Here is a 21,761-nt window from a genome sequence, read left to right on the forward strand (position 1 = left end):
TCAATTTGCACACAAATTTAGAGTTTATCTAATTAAAATTACCATAAAAAGCAGAAAAGATGAATAATTTGATATAGAAACGAATATCTATATTAAACATTGCTACAAAATATATGTGTATATAAAGTTTATTAGTGTGATATCTCTTGGTATTATTCAGGTCTAGAATTGAACTTTATAATAATGTTTTGTTAGAAAAATTAATAAATGATCACATCAAACAACCGTGATTTCAAGAGTTGTTTCTTATTCATGAATGGTACACCAATAATATGGCCCTTGTACGCAATGTTACAGAAATCATGCGCGTTTTTTGGGGGGTGGCTCCCGGGGCGCCAGCCCCCCGGGGTCAAAGCAGGGGGCGTTAAAATTGAAGGGGCGGCGGGAAGAAGAAGGGGCGGCAAAAGAGGGAGGCGAAAGAAGAAGGGGAAGCAAAACGAATTAGTAAAGAAAAAGGGCGGAAAAGTGAAAAAAATTGTACTATACATGAAAATGTGTTGCTTTTGGGGGCGGTAGCGCCTATAAATCCTTTTTTTTTTTTTTTGCTCTTCACTTTTTCAAAAGAAAGTTAAAAAAATTGGGGCAACCTTTTCGGGCTGTTGAGGAAGGGGGCGGCAAAATTGGCTTTTCTTCATCCCCCGGGGAAGGGGCGGCCACGGTACGCCACTGGAAATCACATTTCTATAAATTACAAAGGTTTTGCCACATCATTTTACAGCACAACGCGCCAACGTGGAGCCAAAAGCAGCAGATGTTGCTACTTGTCTATCCGGGTTTGTATGGCTTTGTGTGAAACACAATAATATTGTTCAAACCGATTGTTTGCCATTCTTTTTAACAACTGCTGTAGGTATACTTCATGTTTTATTTGGTATAATTTTCTTAATTGTTTTCCAAAGATTTTTACTATTATTTATGTTGTTATTTATAGCCTCGTTACAATAACTCTTTTTCAGTGAATATTTCATATTGTTTACTTTATTTCTAAGAGACTTTGCTCGTTATGTCTTTGCTTTGTCTTATGTGCTTTTGAAAAATAGTAGTCCCTATCTTTACTTAGTCTCAAAAATTCACTGTTCACCCATTCAGGTAAACAACCTTTAACTTTCTTTTCCTTAAATGGTGCATGCTTGTCACATCACAGGCAGAATTGAATGAAGACTGCCATTCATTAAGTGCTTCATTGACATCATTTATATTACATATTCTACCCCAATCAATATTTTTGATTGTATCAATATAATCTACTTCATTGAAGTTTTGAAACACCTGGATCTTACAATTTTTGGTGGAAGTTTGAACTTATTACATTTTCTTACAGCATATATTAATGAATGATCACTAAGACCTAAACTATGAACACCAGATGAGATAATAAGTTCTGGTTTTGATACAAATATTAAGTCAATTTTTGTTTTACTAGTTTCGGTTATTCTTGTATAATCTGTTATAATTTGTTTCATATTAGAATTGTTTGCCAACCTTGTCACTTTTCTAACCTGATCTAAATTAAAGTCTCCTACATCATCATATAAATCGTTACATTTCTTAAATATATCATCAAGATTATCAAGAAAATCAACAGTACAGTATGCTGGGCGATAAATACTGCCAACTAAAATAGGCTTTGTATTGGTTAAATTAAGTTCAATAAAAATACCTTCAATATCATTATCATATAAATCCTCATTTTGTTTTGACAAAATACTGTTTTGTCAAATTAAGATGTCATTTTCGAGTGTTCAAAAGTACACATGATAAAATTGTGGTTGATTTACACATTTGAAGTACATATATCAATTGTTTTAAACCTAAACAATGCAAGTATCTATAACCAGGTAAATTTTCTTCAAAATATGTTTCAGAATTTCATGATTTTATGGCAAAATTTAAAAAAAAAAGAAAAAAAGGAAATAAAAAATGAATTTGCTGTTTCAGCTGACATGGATGTGCTAAGAAAAACGAACGCGTGCGGCGGCTTTGAGACATAGCATTTTTTTTATGAATGAACATTATAACAGGCGACAAATAAACATTGCTTCAAACACAATTAGGTCAACAAATTGGAAACCCTTCTCACACTTGTATTACAAAACAACTCATTATCTTAATCAATGTTGTTGTAACTTACCTAGATGGCGTCAAAGTCGTCAAATCTTCACCAATTGTCTCGATAACTCGTTTTCCGAGTAGACAGAGACCGACAGATATTCCCACTCCTTCATAAAATAATATCCATAATGGCGTTTCCTCTTCCTGGGCTACTTCTCCTGTGGTAAATATCATCCATAGAGCCACCAGGGGACCAATACCATTACTGCAGATAAATAAGAAAGAAACATTGACGACTTGAGTTGACTTGGGTTGCGACTATCAACAACATGAATTTTGTATTTTGAAAAGGAAAATAAATTACCCATGAAACAAAAAATCACTATATGAATTTGACAATAAAACATCAGGCTCATAAAATGGGATCTCTAGAACCAAAATAGGGCTTATTCAGATCTCTTTTGCCGAAAATTTCCAAGCGTTTCGCAAGAATAAGCGCTTGCACAGGGTGTGTGTAGATTTTACTATTCATAACTTACCTGTTTTGTCAATACTGTTATAATTGCTATTTTCTTGTCCATTCTTAAATATACTTTGTGATTCTTGTTCACTTTCCTCTTCATTTTCCACAAGTTCTTCTTTTCCTGTAATGTTATGCAAAATATCATTGCTATATCAAGATCTCTTGCATGTTGACAGATTGGCAGGTTTCCCACACATTTGTTATATGCAGGGCTTAAAGCAATATTGTAACATTTCTGTAAAAATAGATCAGCATTTCTTTCCCATAAAATGTTAGCTTTTAATGTCAGATATGTGCCCTTTTAATTTTGAGCCGAACAACTCACCTCACCTCACCTAGGCTGTTTCATCCTCTGTAGTATGAAGCCCTCTTCAAGAATCTTCCATTTCTGTCTGTCTTGCGCATCCCTTGCCCATGTGGTGCCTCTATATGCTGTTAAGTGGTCTCGCCATCTTCGTCTTTGCCTTCCTCTTCTACGCTTTCCTGTTCTTGGTTGCCACTCGGTGACTCTTTTTCCATTTTGCTTCACCGATCCTTTCCATGATGTCTTTGACTCCAGTTTTATTTCTTATGTCACTGTTTCTGATTTTGTCACGTATAGTTATGTTCAGCATACGTCTTTCCATGGCTCGTTGTGTCGTGGTGAGTTTTTGTTCCAGATCTTTAGTTGTCGACCAGGTTTCAGCGCCGTAGGTCATGGTGGGTAACACACATTGATCAAACATACGCCTCCTCAATGTCATTGGTAGCTTTTTATCACAAAGGATGTCTTTGTACCAAAACAACACCAGCCAGCCTTGATTCTCAGTAAGACTTCCTCTCTTGTGTTGTCTTCCATTTTGACTGTCTTGCCCAGATACTTGTAACCATGGTAACTATCTACTTTCCACTTTGAAGTACGAAGTAAACTACGCAGTTTCTGCGCGCCGTAATGTAAAAAGGAATTAACCCACTGCGTAGGGGGCCTACCTTGCTTCGTACTTCAATGTGGACAAATTGTAGTAAAAAATGTCTAAGTGAACTCCCAGACCTCTAAACCAAGTAAATAAATACATAAGGTCATTTAAAAGACTAATACCTCTTTGTGGAAAAAGAGGGGGTTGAATACCCCCTACTTTGTGATTGCTTTTGCCCGCACTCTCATCTTTTAACCGATTTTCATAAAAATGCTCAGGAGGATGAACCACTTCAAATGAGACCTGTAGGTAAAATATTTGAAATATTTCACTTTTATACTATGTAACACAAAGGTACCTAGTTTATGACACATGACCTATATTAAGTTCTCGCAAAACGGTTACGGTCATCTTAAGTACAATTTCTGGTGTTCTTTAAAAATCCCATACAAGTGCCTTACGAAATTGATTTCATTAAATGATGAATGAAAATTAGAGTCTGGTATTCAATACAAATAAAGGTGCAATACGCGGTATTTACTTGCTGTGATTCAAATTTATTTACTTCAAAGTGGAAGGGAACATACAATATCTGTTGAATTTCATTATTATAAATTATAACTTACGTAAATTGTACCATTCAGTCTCAGAGCTTAATTCATAAGTCATATACTTTGATAAGCTTGTAATCGGCGGGATTTATTAGGCTTTTACCACTACGCCGAAAAGTAGACCCACGTTAAGAGTGATATTGTTGATCTGCCTGGTCTATATCTTGCGTGTTAAAGAAAGTAGACAGAGTATAGGACTTCAATAAATAATTTGTAATACTTCTGGCGAGATATCACAAGACGATTCTCCAAATAAAATATATTGATATTAATCCGCGATGTTATAAGGGCCGCCGATTACGAGCTGATCAAACTATAGGTATTAAAATTTTGACAAACACATCATTTGCATCATTTATCGTCTGTATATTACCAGTCAAATTAAGAAAAAATAAGGGGTTAGGGACCGTTCACAAACACTTGGTAGGGGGGCCTGATGCAAAAAGGGGGGCCTTGAAATTTTTGACCCTCCTAAGGGGGGGGGCTGAAAAAAATGACCACAAATTTTCCTGGGAAAATTGAGTTTATATGCTTTTCTATGGGGTTGACCCATAATTTTCATGTCAAAAAAAGGGGGGGGGGCTGAAAAAGGAAAAAATTCCGCGATGAATTATTTTTGCATCAGCCCCCCTAACAAGTGTTTGTGAACGGTAACCCTCCACTAATTGCAACAGAATCCATTTAATCACCATTCATTTAGAAAAGCATATTAAATAACACATCAAAAGTCCCTAAGGGCGAGTTTCCCGACAGGAGTCTTATTAAGCCGTAGTCTTAAGGTGGCCTTGAGGCTACTAAGCCTAGCCCGCTCTCGAAGCCCGAGTCTTAACTCTAGCCGGATTTATTCAACGCAAATTCAACCTAGTCTTAGTGGCCTTGCAGGCTTAACGCTTGACAACCTCGTCCCTTTCAACCAGCGACTTAATTGTATAGGCTGTTGGAGGTAGATGTACATAAGCTGTGGTCCTCACGGTTTACCGTACTAACAAGGTTGCCGTCTCATTATCGCAATGTTCCCGGCGCAAAGCTAAGACTAGCCTGGACCCGCGGTCTTGTGCTTGGGCTTATACCGTACACAACTTGATGCAAGAATATTGTGTCTGTTTTTGTGTCTTTTATGTATTAATTTATTTCCACTTGCCTTTTTATGAGTCCAACTTGTATGAATGATACGTCTATGCTTTATACTCGTGATTTTTTCTTTGCATCCCAAAAAGGGTAAAACTGTAAGCCTAATGGAAAGGAATCTGTGATTCCCCTAAAAAAGAAAGCAACCAACGTGCTATCTACTGCTGATATCAGTAGTCTTCTCAGATCTCACATGAAGTTATCTGTTGGTACAATACTTATAATTATTTAAGTAGAAGATATAGCAATATTATATGCATCTTATCCGTAAATTCAGTTTTAATACTGCATGCATTATTGTTTCGTGTCAAATATTTACTATATCTTTACCAATTTTGTCCTTCTTCTATTGTATTAAATTGATGTCCAACCTGGTATAATAATTTATAGGCACTCCAAAATAATATTGTAGGCCTACTTAGAAAAGTACGAGTATCAAACTATTAAGGCTTGGATATGGACAGGTGGTATCAGTAGGTCTTCATGATGATGATGATGATGATGATGATGATGATGATGATGATGATGATGATGATGATGATGATGATGATGATGATGAAAGAATTTTAAAAAAATTATATTCGTTGTTAAAAAAATCATCATTCAAAATGAGTAGGTCTTATGATAGCAACAGCTTCTTAAAAAAATTCATCTAACTCAAATGAACACTGAAATAAAATGCTGAAATGTTCAACTAAATCGAACAATTACTTACCCACAGTGGCGTAACTAGACATTTTCATTTGGGGGGAGGGTGGGGGAAAGCGGGGGCAAACATAATAAATGAGGGACAGGCATCATTCATGCTGTTTGGGTTTGTAAGGGGTGGAGTGAGTCTGAGGAGTTATGGGATCTGCTTGGAATGTGTCCCCGGAACATTGGCGTAGATTTCTTTTTGGCATGGGGGGTGGGATTGAAAAAAAATTATGGTACAAATGCCATATTTAAGCTATTAAGGCTGGTGACATATAGGCCAATGGTACAAAAGTGGGATAATGCAATTTATTTAACCTTAAAAAATAATTGAGTTTTTAAGGTTAAAATTATCAAATATGAGGTTAATTAATAACTCTCAGAAGTAGGCCTAATTTACCTTTTTCCTGGGGGGGGGCAAGAGCTCCCCCGCTCCCCCCCCCCTAGTTACGCGACTGCTTACTCATGTTAATTGAAAGACCGTCAAAAATATGAAAGATAAACTTTGCGTTACAATTTAAATAATTTGTAAATTGAAATAGACCAAGGCTTACGACCTAAGACCTGCTCTGAGGCAGGGCCAAGAAAAGCCGCTGTAAGCCTGGTCTAACAGGCTTGCGTAGACTACGGCTACAGAAGACTGATTTCGAGAAATGCAAATTTTACTGAAGCCTGGGGCTAATCCTACAAGCCTGGCCCACGGGCTAACGAAGCCTCGAGGCTATGGTAGCCGTGCTTCGGGAAATACGTTTTCAGTTAAGCCTGGTCTTACGACGTCTTAAGCCTTGAGGCTAGACAAGCCAATTGCTAAGCCACCCGTCGAGAAATTCGCCCTAAAAATCCAAGGAGTGGAACAACTTGCACAAGGTGGCATTCAACCCCTATGAGTACGGGCCTGACCGGAAGATGTATAAATGCTTATTCTAATTGCAGGGCTCCACGTAAATCAATATCGTGAATTGAGTTTAAATGGATGAAACGGTTTTGTCCCAACTATTGTCTTTGTATACGAAGAACTATTTTTAAATATCTTGTAATACTTAGTTATAATATTATTCATGGACTGTGCCTGTTTAAAGTGTAACAATTGTTTCTTTCTTTCGGAACTGTCAGTCCATCTTTTCTGTGGTCCACTTGCAATAGCATAATGTCACGTAAAATATACAAAACATAAAATACAAGAACATTACAAGTCAGATACTCTTTTTGTCGAATAGATCCCAACACCAATATTTAAGCTATCACATGCACTTTCTTCTTAAACGTGATTCAGTATAGCATTCGTGAATATTTTAGACACCTGATGTGTGTTCTTGTTTAGAGTTTGGACAAGATGTTGTAGGAAAAATTATACTATGTAAAGTTGAGAAGGTGTTCTTATGATCTTCTCTTCTCCAATCAACTACTCACGGAACGGACGTGATTATATGGTCGAATCCAACCAAAAGTGTCCACGGGCCAAAAATAAAAGTCCAAAATAAAAATGTCTCCACAATTTTTTCCTTTTGCCCATTGATTGATGGCATGTTGGCCTTATAGGAACCAAAAGTGCCATCAATAATCTTGAAATAATCTTGAAAAATAAATCCAGGACGTGTGATAGTAAATGTGACATCAAAACCCAATGTTACCTACGAATACCACTAGGATGCTTTCACTATCGCAATACTAATCAACCTAAAACAAATGGAATATTCCCATTAACGCTTTTTTCGTGTAATGTAGACCACAGGGTGTCAGGAAAATGCTAGCTCAACCAGAAAATATTTGTTTTTATTTTTATAACGCGATCAATACGATTTTAGTCAATTTATGCTAGTTTATTTTTGAAAATGAAGTTTAGATCAGTTTCTGTATTTTATTTATCAAATGAGTATGAATCAATTTACATATTGTACAAGAACAAGTGGGATATCTGTTTTCAGGAATACTAAGAATTTATACGCATACACCTAACGCTTTATAAAATTATAGGTGAAGAAACCCGGGTATTCGTAGGTAACATGAGCGATTTAACAATATCTATATTAAGTTTAGAGGTTCAAATTTTGCTTTTATGATAATGAATGAATAAAATGGTAGTTTTTAGATCTCTTTCAGATGGTACGTCCAAATGAATAAATGCTATTACCTTAGATCAAAATTTTTTGATGGTTTTAGCAAGATTTTGAACACTTCATTTTGATATACAAACAGCAAATTTACATAATAAATAATTGTTGAATGAATCCGTATATGGGTAATAATATTGTCCGGGGTACCGCTTAAAGTTTTTGATAATTAATTTCCATTGGTAGGGACACTTCATTACATATGTCATGTATTATGCTGTATTCGTAAGTAACATTTCAGTATTTGTAGGTAAGAATTAGACTTTTGGTGGATATCGCAATCAAATCTTCATTTTATAAAGCACTTTGAATGTATTATTTTCTTTATGTGCGTTTATTGATACTTAACACCCTATCATGTATATTTAATGTCGGTTCACAGTGGTTGAAAGAGGATTGAAGTAAGAAACAAAGGCACTAAAGTGACTTAAATTTGCTTAATTGCACACAAATCGCTTAAAACCGTTATTGCAGACTTGTGAAGGCCATCTTGGAGTCAGTTACGTCTTGTGGCCTTTGGTTTGAGGGCAACTATAAATAGCTTTATACTAGGGTCCACCACTGTGTTGTCTAGATCATGAGACAATGAGAAAAGTCGTGTTTGTCCATGGTATTCGTAGGTAAACTTAGCGAAAATGTCAAAAGTTACCTTCGAATAAACCAATTTGGACACAAATTACTCAGAAACCAGAAGGTCGGTAAACGTTTAAAATGAAACACACATGACAGCTGACAAATCCAAGTATTATTTTATCTCCTTCTAATCTTCTTCGAATCTGATTTTTCTTTCAAATGAGCAGACCGTCGTCTATTTCAGTACATATTTTTCAACAATTAAGCCGTATTCAGTTTTGCATGGTGGGCATGTATGTGATTTCGCAACTTTCATTGACATATGATTTGATAGCAAACATACAGGCCTTCGTTATGTACCAATATGGGCGTGAATGGCGGTGTTTCACAATACTGTCATGATGTCAAATTGTATTCGTAGGTAACATTCGGTTACCGAAATTACCGAAAGTAGTGCTTTTAAAGAAAAATACCCGAATTTAAAAGTTGCAGTTTACATCGATCAATGGTTATTACGCAAGCATTGTGGCACGTAAAATCCTCCATTTATCTTCGCGCTGACTTCAAATCAATACAAATAGCTGCAACTTTTAAATTCGGATATTTTTCGTTAAAACACTGATGTGTTGTTAATATTGAACGAATTTGGACAAATGAAGAGCTTTGTTTCAAAACCCCTTACATCCACTTGCCCATTTTTGAGAACACATCAAAAAATCATCAAAAAAAATCACTGATATATGGGGGTTTGCAACAAAAGCAGTTTTTGGCGGATGCTTGGGTAGGATGAGCATCCCGCCAAAAACTGCTTTTGTTGAAAAACACCTTATATCAGTGATTATTTGGATGATTTTTTGATATGTTCTCAAAATTTGGCAAGTGGATGTAAGGGTTTTGAAACAAAGCTCTTCAAATAGGGTATCAAAATGCGCGTAAATAAATCATCCTTCCTTCTATGTTGAAATATTGTGAACACAATTATTATTAGTTATGACGCTGCGTTACTTTTTAGGCAAATATTTGTAAGAGACTCACTTAAAACAAGACCTTGGAGTTTTATTCGTTGATGAAATCTTTCACATAATATCCCTGGATAGTTTGTAAACATGTTGGAAATTTCCTGTCATGTATAACAAAAAAATGTAAGGGACCATTGGTCGCACACAAAATTCTACAGTAGTACTAGTAGATCAGAGGATGATTTAAGCACTTCCCAGCACTCCACTGGGGTCAACTTGTGGTTAGCAGCTGTGTGAGTGAACATGACACCACTGCCCGTGACCACTGCATAAACGTGTATGGTTAAATTTGAATTTGGACTGATATATTTACAATAAAAACACATTCAAAATGTCAGTCGATTTCACATTTTATGTTATCTACAGAAGGTGTGAATTATCCTTCATGCATACATCACTTTAGATCTGAAATCGACCAAGTAATAATGACACACGGGCAATTCTAAAACAACATCTTTTGCACAGACTTCAATGGGATTTGAGAAGTTAAGTGGCAGTTAAAACTCGCGTGATAACACTTTTACAGTGCATGATGGGGCTTCCTTAAATCATCCTCTGGTAGTAGATAGGCTTACTTCCAAAACAATTGTATACCGATACCTGAAGGTATAGTGACAAAACTATTGACATATATTTGAGTTATGGTGTACTACTATACTGCAAAAAGAGTGTTTAGAAATCAGGGATAGATTGGTGCTTAGAAAGTTAAATGTTTAGCATTTAAGCATTTTAATTTTAGATCCTAAACACACTTAATATAATTGTGTGTTTTATGTTCAGATGTTTAGGATATAAACATTAAAGTGTTTATATGCCAAACATCAAACATTTAACTTTCTTAACACCAATCTGTCTCCGATTTCTAAACACTGTTTTTGCTGTGTAGAATCGTATCAGCATGATCAGTGGAAGTACTATGGATAGAATTACATCATATTTACAAAACGAGCTACAAATTGTAAATCACATACTTGAATCAAACCATTATACCCCATTATACCTCCACTGTCCAAAGAGCCGAATTTTGTGAATTGGTTGATAGGATTTGAACAAATGCTCCGATACCTCCAAATACTTAACGAGTCGATTTATCCATCTACGACCGGCATGACCGGACGTATCTTCATTTCCGTGCTCTGAAGGTAATGCGAAAAACCTTGGAAATTTTTCCAGAGGATTCCGTCTTTGTCAGACAACGCCTTCACCTGATACGGCCCATTAAGCCCGGAGTTATCACAGGCACCATACCACCATGGTCCGGTGCTGACTGCGCAGTTGGAATCTATATCAGGATCGTTATCCATGTCCTGGGTAGAAAATGCTTCAAAGTTGTGATTAGCCGCTAAAGAATCCCCTGGAAATTACAAAAACAAAAAAATACCACCATTTTATAAAACCAACTTGATTTTCCTTTTTCCAATTGCAAATTCGGATCTTGCGACTGATTCCTCAAGATGCGCTAGAAAGAGCTCCGGCTTCATCATATTTTCAGACATTCCTTCTGAAAAAAACCCTCATCTTTTTGTTTTACTTGACAATTATAAAGCACGCGACAATATAAGAGAGTCACAAATTTTGTATTTAAATAAATTGTAAATCGTTTATTTTATCCCCGGGTTTTTTTACCTCCAGAAACAGATATGCACCAAAAATGATATTGTTGTCATCTTGAATTGAATTCTTTGGATAATAATACAGCCTGTCTCAAAAAAATTATGCAAGTGAAAAGCGCCCTCTTTGGCAATTAGAAAATACCTTTGTGACCTAAATGCCGTTTGTAATGTTCAATTTGCTTGTTTCAATCTCGAGATATGTTTAGTTAACAACGAAAGGGTAAAATCACAATTGTGCCACTTTTACTAGGGAAGAGGGCTGTACAGTAAATCAATGATAGCTGATGGTGATGCGTCTAATGCACTCCGATCCCGCATTCGGGGCTGATTAACATCAGTGCGCGTGCACTATTATTTTGTATAATTTCTCTCCCAACAAGTAATACGCATTCATTAACCTATAAGTGTGCAATATTTGTTTGTCTTTTAGTGACAAAGAGAAATGTACCATAATAAAATCATTGACATGCACATGTATTTAATTTTACAGCAGAATGTGAAATATTGATTTATCTTTTAATCAGTTTTAATAGGAAAAAGAGAATCATTATACCTGTATCATGATAAAACAGTAAAACAGTAAATAAAGACAATTTTGTATTGTTATGTAATTGATGTATTCTTTTGATTTCACGAAGGAACTCTTGATAAACTTGATGCTATCATTGATTTACATGTACTGTACAGCTCTCTTTCCTAGTAAAAGTGGCACAATTGTGATTTTACCCTTTCATTGTTAAATAAACATATCTCGAGATTAAAACAAGCAAATTGAACAGAACAAACGGCATTTGAGAGCTAAGACTACGCCCTTTTTTTTTACTTGCACAATATTTTTGAGACAGGTTGTATATCCATTTTAGCTTACTTTGCCAATTTGACAACCATGTAGGATTCAAATGAAGTTTGAAGTGCCTCGTTGATGTGGCCCCATGATCTGTAATGAGTATTATAATAATGTCCAGCATTTACCTTCACATCCAAGCAGCTCAAACCGCATGGAAATGTGGCCTTTCCAAGCAGTGGGTTGTATCCGTACAGATGTGGCCTCAACCGGTGACGGAAACATACTGGTGACGGGAGTTCTTTGATCTGTATTTCCATCAAATATCTGCAGTTCAAACGTAAAACAGTTCCAATTTTCAATTCTTTTTCTTTTTTGATGTTGTTCATTCTCCATTAGAAATTGCTTCATAATTGCTTCTCTGGAAGAGGTTCATTTGGATAGTTCGATGTTCAATATAGTAGCTAAAGTTCTATAAAGCATATCCATTTACAACGTACTCACATTTTATGGAGACTCGACGTTTCGAAACTTATTTCTTCTTGCTTTAACAAAACAATGAACATAAGGGGCCCAGCATTCAACCTCAGTTATGATCCAGAACAATTCTAGCAACACTACACCTTTTAGAAACACCACCAGTGTTGCTGGATCAAGTCATCACAGATGACTACAAAAAGACAAATAGGTTCGTTACATAGAGTCTCCATGTGAGTAATTTGTGCAATGCACATGGATATGCTTTATAGAACATAACCCTACCTCCTTCGTGACCGCTTATAGGTTGAATTCCCAGTCTGCCTAATCATGAAGCTCCCGTGGCCAAGTGGTTAAGGCGCTGGTCTCGTAAACCAGAGGTCCTGGGTCAATTTTTTCCGGGCGGGATCACTTTTCCTATTTCCTCCTTTAATCATTACTCGACGGCGAAACTGATGTAATTTGTGTTCGTGTTTCAAAAATTATATCAAATTAGATAACTAATGCATCGTGCCAAATATATTCACTTTGGGGAAAATTAATTATATATAATTGCAGAAATTATTGAATTGGGTGTCAACAATATTCATGTTGGACAAATAGGCGGTCATAGTACACCGTATACTACTGTGATATCATGGTTGGCGTGCGTACCACTACTCCATCCCACTACCATCTTATCACGTGAGACCGGTGAGGTTGGAAAATGTGCTCGTGAAAATAATTGCGTTTATCACCTGGACAAGGAACTACACCCGGCACAAAAAGAAACTCGTTAGTTTTAGTCATCTTGCTGTTCAACAAACAAATATACATTTTGTTAATTGGACTTTGCTTTCTTATTTGACATCCTGTTCTAAAATCGAACAAAAATTGACCAAGATATGCGCCTCCAAACCGTCAAACCCCAAAATCAAAAGTTGCAATTTCAACGATTTTCAATGGGAACGTATCGTTGTATTGCATACAAACACAACGGGCCAATCAATAAACCACACAATGTAACAGGCACAATATTGAACTTTTGGGTTTGGAGGCGCATATCTTGGTCAATTCTTGCTCGATTTTCACGAACAGGGTGTCAAATGAGAAAGCAAAGTCCAGTTAACAAAATCTATATTTCAGAATAATCCAATTATCAGGTTGTTGAACAGATGACTAGAACTGACGAGTTTCCTTTTGTGTCTGGTGTAGTTGCTTTATTAGAGAGGTTGCGATTTCCAAACGTTGTGTACAAATCACTCTCCTGTGACGAAGCGAGGTCAATAATTTAGCCAGTATTGAAGACTCTGCACGTACGAAATTAACGTATGGGCAACGTAGAAAATGCACACAATTTGTCCGTTTTGTAAAGGATATTCAAGGATATTGAAAATACGAAAGTCATTAATATGATCCATTTTCAAGCAAAGTAGATTTAAACTGTCATTCAACACAAACATATATTGGATTAGCAAATAAGTATTGGATTAGTTATATATTGGATTAGTTACCGCAATATTTCGATGTGTACAACACACACCCTCATCAGGAGGGCTCCAATGATGAACTGATGGAGTTGAATGTCCTGCTCTCGACCTTTGATGTCCTTTCTATTGATCGAAAAAAACCTTGACGCCTTCGACGGCAAAAAAAAAATCAACACCTTCGGCGGCGAAAAAAAAAATCCCCCCGCCCCCCACTCCCTCCCCCCCCCCCCCTTGAAGTCTAATGGTGCGTCCCTTAACAACTCGCGTCCGGTTCGTCTGAGTGGTTTACTTTGGTAAACCATGCAGACGACACGGAAGCATCGTTGTTAAACGCTGGGTGATGAAAAACGGTGAAACGTGATTGAATCCCCAAGTCACCCCTAAGCTTCTTCGGCAAAAACGAACAGATTTGCTTCAGGAGTCTGTAGCGTAATGAGTTCATATATTTCACAATTATAGTGCCTACATAAAACGGGCATTTGAGGGTCATATCGCTAGACCAAAGCACCCCGAAACCTCGGTACATATTACCCGTACATGAAACAGGTAGTATCCCCTCATCCAGTCTGAAAATTGCAATAAATTGTGAAGATCTGAATAAAACAAATCTGAAAAAGGTCATGTAAAACTAACTTACCAACTCATCTCCACTGGCATCTACTACATACTGGAATGTGGCATCACCTTCAGCGTACTGGACCTTGTATTGTGTCACCCATTCAGCAGTGTTAAATCTGCCTTGCAATATTACTCCAGCAACTAGTCTGGAGGCATCCAAGTCAACCTGTATCCACTGGTCTGCGTCGAGAACATTGGCGATCCATGTACCAGCGAAATTTAGACGACCACTTATCGCGTAATATACAAGGGCTGGATATTGATGTGATGCTGATATTTGACTGTCTTTTATTCGTCCGTCTTCCATCCCTAGTTGAAAAACATCTTGACAATTTTCTGAAATAATGTATAAAATAAATTCTATCAATTAATTTCATTTAATAGTTTTACTGTGTCTTTGCCAGGGCTGTTCCTAGGGATTTTGCCGCCCTAGGCAAAGACTCTCCCTGTCGCCCCACATTTGACCTATTTGTATAGGTCTACTGCCCATGACCGTTTTACTCAATGGCGTAGATTTTTGTTGATATTGGGGGATTGGCTGGAAAAATTTCTTTTAAGTAGTGAATTCAGCACCTTTTGGCGACATAATAAGTTTATGGTACAAATGCGCGAAAAAAATTAAGATTAAAATGGCATATGAGGTTAATTTGCCAGAAACCCACATACAGGCGTCATCATAAGGGGGGGGGGGGTGATTGTATGGACCATCCCCCAAGGCAAAATATTGATTAATGACATGGTTTTGTTGTGAAACATGGTCTGTAATTGCTGACTTGTTTATTTCCTCAACTGAGTCCTTCTTACCGCTCGGGTAAAATTTCTTGTCGCTATCGTATCCGATTCCTTTTGATGCGCTTTCATTCTTACGCTAAACTGCCTGCCGGTTTCACCAATGTACGACTTGTTACAATTTTGACACGGGATCTCGTAAACACAGTCACACGTTTTCGCGTTTTCTCTTTTGTCTTTCGGGTGCACAAGGTTGTTTTTCAATGTGTTATGCGGCTTCATGGCGGTTTGGATGTTGTGTTGTGTCCATCGCATACCATGTTGATATTGTGTCCATCGCATACCAGACATCAAAAGCGCTGGCTGAGATTCTGTCACCCATGGTAGGTAAGACTGTTCATCACGTCACCAACTCAAGAGAACAAACGGAAGAACTCGCTACGGTTAAAATAGACGATGAGGATATTTTCAATTCGCATGACATAGTGTCACTTTTCACAACTACTCCTATAAGTAAGACTTTGGAGATTGTTACATAGCACTTGGACAGGGACGCTACGCTGAAACAAAGGACATTATTGAACACCAAGGATATAATTGAACTTCTCGTATTTGTTCTTATAACAACGTACTTTCAGAGGTGAAATATACAAACAGAACTTCCGAGCATGCAGCGATGGGTAGCCCCTGCAGTGCCAAATCTTGGGGAAACCGACAGGCAGTTTAGCGTAAGAATGAAAGAGCATCAAAAGGAATCGGATAAGATAGCGACAAGAAAAGTTACCCGATCGGTAAGGAAGGACTCAGTTGAGGAAATAAACAAGTCAGTAGTTCGCAACAAAACCATGTCATTAATTTATTGGGAAGGGGCCAAAGTCGTCGATAAAAACTAATGTAAACAAACGCGGTGGATCAGAGAGGCCATGTGGATCAGAAAGCGGGGGGACAACGTCATCAATCGCGATGAAGGAACCTATTCTTTGAGTCCTGTCACTGCAAACAACTACCCACCCTAGGGATGAGTGTAGGAGGACCAGAGGTGGTGCAGCGGCTGTATCGGCGCATTACTGATGAAATCTTCCGCACGGAAGATGAAACGTCTAAAACGTGAGCAAAATTCTGGACTTGAATAACATAATCTGATATTTAATTAAAATCAAAGAATGTTATTACCAGATTACCACCACATTCAAAACCAAGTGATTTTGTAATTACGTTCATTCTATACAAATAAACTAAAGTCTATATGATCTATTTTAAACTTCAATACTTTCATGTTTTATTTCATGGAATAGCGAAAGCAATTGATCTAATTTATTTACCGAGCAGTGGCCAAAGCAACTAACACAAAATAACTGTTACCTGGAGAGTTTGAAGCAGACACAAGGTATGACCTATAATTACGTGTCTCATCTCCCAAACGAAACCGATCGTATGCAATAAAATGTTTGGTACCATTCCATTCTTGTATGTCAATTCGCATCTCATATTTCTTTTGGTTTGTTATTGCAAATATATGTTCGTTTCCCAACCAAAACTCGCTACCGACGTAACCAAACCCACTCTTGTAATCCTCCCAGCCTCGGTTGAAATCGACACTTCCGTCCTCTCGCTTTTGGAAAACCTGAAAATTAAAGAATACGTCTTTAAACTATTAGGACATTCGTCCAATTGAATGTGTAAAGTCAGTATTTGTCTCCATATGACCATTCACATATCAATGTAGCGTAAGTTCGTGAGTTATGTGAGCAAAGGTCTGCGGAAAAGTGGTTCTTAGCTTCCCTTCAGGGGTGGATCCAGATTTTTGAAGGAGGGCGTCCATGAAACAAGTTCCGGTTTAATGATTCTATATCAGGGTATATCATGTATATCGGAGTGGCCGATTGGTCTAAAGGTGTTGTACTCTATCACTGCTCGATCATAGGCGATCAATTTCAAAGTCAAGGTTTTGGGGAGGCCCCAAACTCACCGTGAGGAAGGCATGTGGATTCAAGTGGCCAAATTTTGGGTTACTATAAGATAGACAGGGATGTCGGAAGCATATAGGGGAGATCAGGGCAAAGTGGACCAAAAATTTTTATCCAGTTCAAACAGGATTATAAAGCAAGGTAAGGCAAAACCTTTACCTTAGGACTGCAACTAACAAATGACATTAAATAAAGTTGATCAAAAACGCAGTTTTATTAAATGGTGTGAACTTGAAAAAGTAGAGAGAGGGAGGGGGGGGTCGAGAAGTTTTTTTCCAAGCTGTCCCCAGAATTCCTTTAAAAGCGCAGAAAAGTTCGATAAAATGGGCGATGTACCGGAGTCACCGATCCAGGGGGCAAAATTTCCAAATCGTCCCACTGTTCTGCTAATAAAAGAGCATTACCGGGACAAATGCGCCCGAAGCGTGCGAAAAAATGCAATTCCAATGCCAAAATGAAAATTGTGCCAAAGGAAGATGCATAACAACTCTAGATTAATTTAGTCCCGGTATTTTGACCCAGTACACAATAATTAGTTTGACGCTTTTTCCAGGCATCAAAGGGGCTTCCCTATCCCTCATATCATTTATGATTTACATTAGGCTAAATAGAAAGGATGGAATTATCATCTTTGAGATTCGTGTTCAAGTTCGAGATGAAAAAAAAAGGAATTTCCAAGGGGACGTCTCGCAGATCTACTCACAGAATGGCTTTACCGAGATGCCCGCGAAGCGCGCAGAGATTTTGCATTTTAATACTAAATTTTGGGTCTAACATAGACCCAAAGGAAGATGCAAATCGTCACATATCTGTCGACTGAGCAGGGAGGGGACTGATTTGCCACCCTGCTCTATCTCAGTTGGTGCTGATGAACAGTGGCGTAGATTTCTTTTTGACACTGAGGGGTTGGAAAATATTTCTTGAAGCATAGTGAATCCAGTACCTTATGGTTTATGGTACAAATACGCGCGAAGCGCGCGAAACATTTTGCCATATTAATACTAGTGGCGAAATTATGGTGCTAAAGGGGAATAAATTCGAAAAAAAAATGGGCACTTTTGTGGTTAAAATGGCCAAATATGAGGTTATTTAGTCAGAAACCTACATACAGCCGTCAACATTTGGGGAGGGGAGGTGGGGATGATTGTATGGACCGTCCCCTAGCAAACTATTAGGGGCATATGATCCCCCATCCCCGGAATCTAAGGCTATAATCCAAGGCGTAGATCCCGGGAGGATGGGGGAATCATATCCCCCTAATGCTGATGAAGAGCGCGGTGCGGAGAGGTGATGGGATGCGCACGTATTCTGTCGGTCTTGCAAAATAATCAGTTCTTTGCAATTGTCTGCATCACCTCAACGCGCTTGGCCAACATCATTGTAGACCCAATATACCGGCCCAATAGGGGCTATATTGCGAAGTTAATGTAGTTTTTATCCCCTCTCTCTCATGTGATATTACACATCTCCCACGCCCCCATGGCGACGGCCCTGGCTTTGCCCCAGCATTTTGGGCCGGGGAAAAGTGAAACGTGCACCCCATTCATGTTTGTCTTTATTGTCAACACCACTTGAGGGCCTACCTTCTGGTAGATCAGTATAATATAGCCGCATACATTTGAAGGCCTATTGCATAGTTCTGAGTGGGGTCTGTTTCCGGCGTTCCACTTTGCCCCATCCACGCTGGACTATTGTCCACTTTGCCCCGGTCCGCTTTGCCACCACCATGTGAGATTTCTCCCGACTGGCATCACTATGCTAGCCCTATTACCATGCATAGAGTAGGCTTAAGCCCATCTGTCATTAATATGGCTATCGAAGTAATTCAGCAAAAGCACAGTGCTTCGGCAGATAATAATATTTCTATAAATTATCGGGTTAAACATATGATAAACTGACATTTTCTGTAAAAAGCACACATACCTGACTCACTCGAACGCCCCTATCACAAACAATGCTGGATCCACGCCGTGTTCTAAATACATGAGCTTGGAGACTGAAGTTAATGGGGGTGTTTCGTTTTTCCCCGTCGTCCACTTTGCCCCGGTCTCCCATTTATATGGAGATGAGTATATTTTGTTCCGATCTTACTAGCACATTTGCGCGCGAAATAAAATCAGTTTCAGACTATTTTAGCCAAAAATGAAGGCGAATTTTGTTATATAAAACAAATTTTGCAATTGTACCCAAAACACTGTGTTTCGGGCTAAAAAGGAAGATGTCCCGGGGAAGATGTACAGAGTGCTTTTGGGGCCTTGGGCCCGGGCCCAATGGTAAATCCGGCCCTGTTTGGGGGGTTCAAGCCCAACCCGGTGGCAAACTTTCACAAACATTGTTTCCCTTTTTTTCATTTGAGGGAAATCGGACTAGCCGAATTGCCTGACATTATTAACATATGGTGGTGTACTACAACGCCGTTTTCTAAAGTATACCACACCATTCACACCTACCGTCCAACCACCGTCCGAATCTGTCTCCATATCGCAATATACTTCTACAGGGCTACCAATGTCAACATTGGCTGACGGATAAATCTTGTAAGTCCCACTCTTTGTTTGACCGTTCTGGCTGATATCAAAACAATCTCTTGGATAATCTCCGTTGGTGACCATGGTTACTGTAGAAAAATAGACATGTTAGGGTGATGTCATTTTCTTTGGAAGGAGGGGGTCATGAATAAGTCGGTGACCGGAGTCAATTTATATGACCCTCTATCGCGGGCTAAATTTTATGACCCACCCCCCCCCCCCATCTCGGGCTGAAAATTTTTACGACCCCCCCCCCCCCACACCCTTCCGGCAAGTTCCGCCCATGCACACAGACTCAATCTATTGTTGGAACTAAGGCGCGAAGAAAAGGACAGCCCCCGTTAAATACCTGCACTGCAGTCAGCTTCACGGTCCGAGGCAAAGTAAGCTAAATAAATACGAAAAGCACGCCTTGCCTAGACTATACTAGTAAAACCAAATAAGAGATGATGTCAAGGGCTATATTTAGAGGTTATTAATGGAACCGAGGAATATCCCGAGAGGCGTAGCCCCGAGGGATATTCCGAGGTCCAAAGCAAAATGTTTAGATTTTTCACAATGCCCGACATATTACCGATGCAAAGTTATTAACCTCATTCATAACCGTCACTTTAATCTCTTCACCATACAAAATAACACAAAATTTTGCTCAAAAGTTTAAAAATATAGATGATTTTTACATCTTTCCTTTCCAAACATCGATCAGGCTAAAACAGGACGACCAATAACAAAAGTGCGTATCACAATCTGTACAAATATGGTAGCGCGCAATCCAAATACGGCAGCCAGCGCGTGCGCAGTTTGTTCGACACACAACAACACGCAAACGCCGGTCAATTGTGTGCGACATTGGAACAATTACGCATTTTGCGGTCAATTGTGAGATATTAATGACCTCAATTTGCGTTCGCGTTTTCACAAATAACTAAATGTAACTGGATCGCACGCATCGCGTTTATTAATGAGGTTAGGAATATGCATTAAGTAACAAGTCAAAATTTTGTTTTTGTATTGCAAATACTAACCTTGTTCTCGACAAGAGCAAATTATATCTATCAATTCTTCGGTCGTCGAAGACTCCTTCTGAAGAAAATAAAGATAGGCCTAGATTTCAGACGATTGCGAAATCGGGAATCGCGATTATCAATGTGAAAGAAAAAAGTGAAATGAAGCCAACAAATATTATTTAGTTTAAAGGTACATCTTTTTAACCGACCAAACGATACTAAACAAGTAAAATAATTGTTTTCAAATTTTGACTCTCCATTTAAAAAGTAGATATAGTCTATTTAAAAGTAGATAGAGACGCACTTGTGCAGTAAATCAATAAACATAAGACACAAGTTTTGCTTGCCAAACGATTCTAAAAGAGTAAGATAACTGCTTGGCTCTGACGTTCGCAGTAATTTTGCCAAAGTAGAAAGAGTCACAACTGTGTGAGAAAGGAACAAAATTCAATTTTTAAGGCACTCAATAGTTTTGGCCGAACGACAATAACCGAGTAAAAGATTATTTAAAACTGTTTTGCGAATCACTCGAATTTTGATATAATGACCAATGGAAACCAAGCATACAATAAGTTGCAACTGATATATCTTACCACTAGATCTTCAGCATTTTCAGCGTCTACCTGCTCCGATGCCTCCGAAACCGGAAGACTACAGCAAAGTAGCAAACAAATACCCAAATGAATAATTGCCATCGTTTTCGTATGCTTTCAGTCAACACAGCAGTCCAAAAATTGAACAACTTCTGATCTCCTCAAAAATTACACCGATATAAAAACTATCACGTTGATCACTGATATAAAAACCAATTGCGCGAATTGGTATCTCTGATTGGATGATGCAATCTCAAACTATCCCACGTATGTAAAAAAATTCCATTGTTAAATCTGAGTGTGCCAAAAGCATGCATTCGTTGACAATCTAAGGCCAAACCCACATTTTATGTCATTATACCAATAGTTG

At 38.1% G+C, this 21,761-nt stretch overlaps 1 protein-coding gene across 1 annotated transcript; it reads right to left on the bottom strand.

Moving 5' to 3' along the window:
- Window positions 1-10,245: 10,245 nt before the first annotated feature.
- On the bottom strand, window positions 10,246-21,553 carry LOC140151537 (angiopoietin-related protein 7-like). Its single transcript, XM_072173913.1, has 7 exons — window positions 21,392-21,553; window positions 20,817-20,874; window positions 19,714-19,880; window positions 16,659-16,920; window positions 14,587-14,903; window positions 12,192-12,330; window positions 10,246-10,960 (listed from the first exon to the last, which is right to left on the bottom strand). The coding sequence occupies exons 1-7, from the start codon at window positions 21,491-21,493 to the stop codon at window positions 10,695-10,697; spliced, it is 1,311 nt and encodes a 436-aa protein (XP_072030014.1). The 5' UTR covers window positions 21,494-21,553; the 3' UTR covers window positions 10,246-10,694.
- Between the last annotated feature and the right edge of the window lie 208 nt (window positions 21,554-21,761).

This window comes from Amphiura filiformis, chromosome 4 (genome assembly GCF_039555335.1).
Source record: "Amphiura filiformis chromosome 4, Afil_fr2py, whole genome shotgun sequence".
Taxonomy (NCBI): Eukaryota; Metazoa; Echinodermata; class Ophiuroidea; order Amphilepidida; family Amphiuridae; genus Amphiura; species Amphiura filiformis.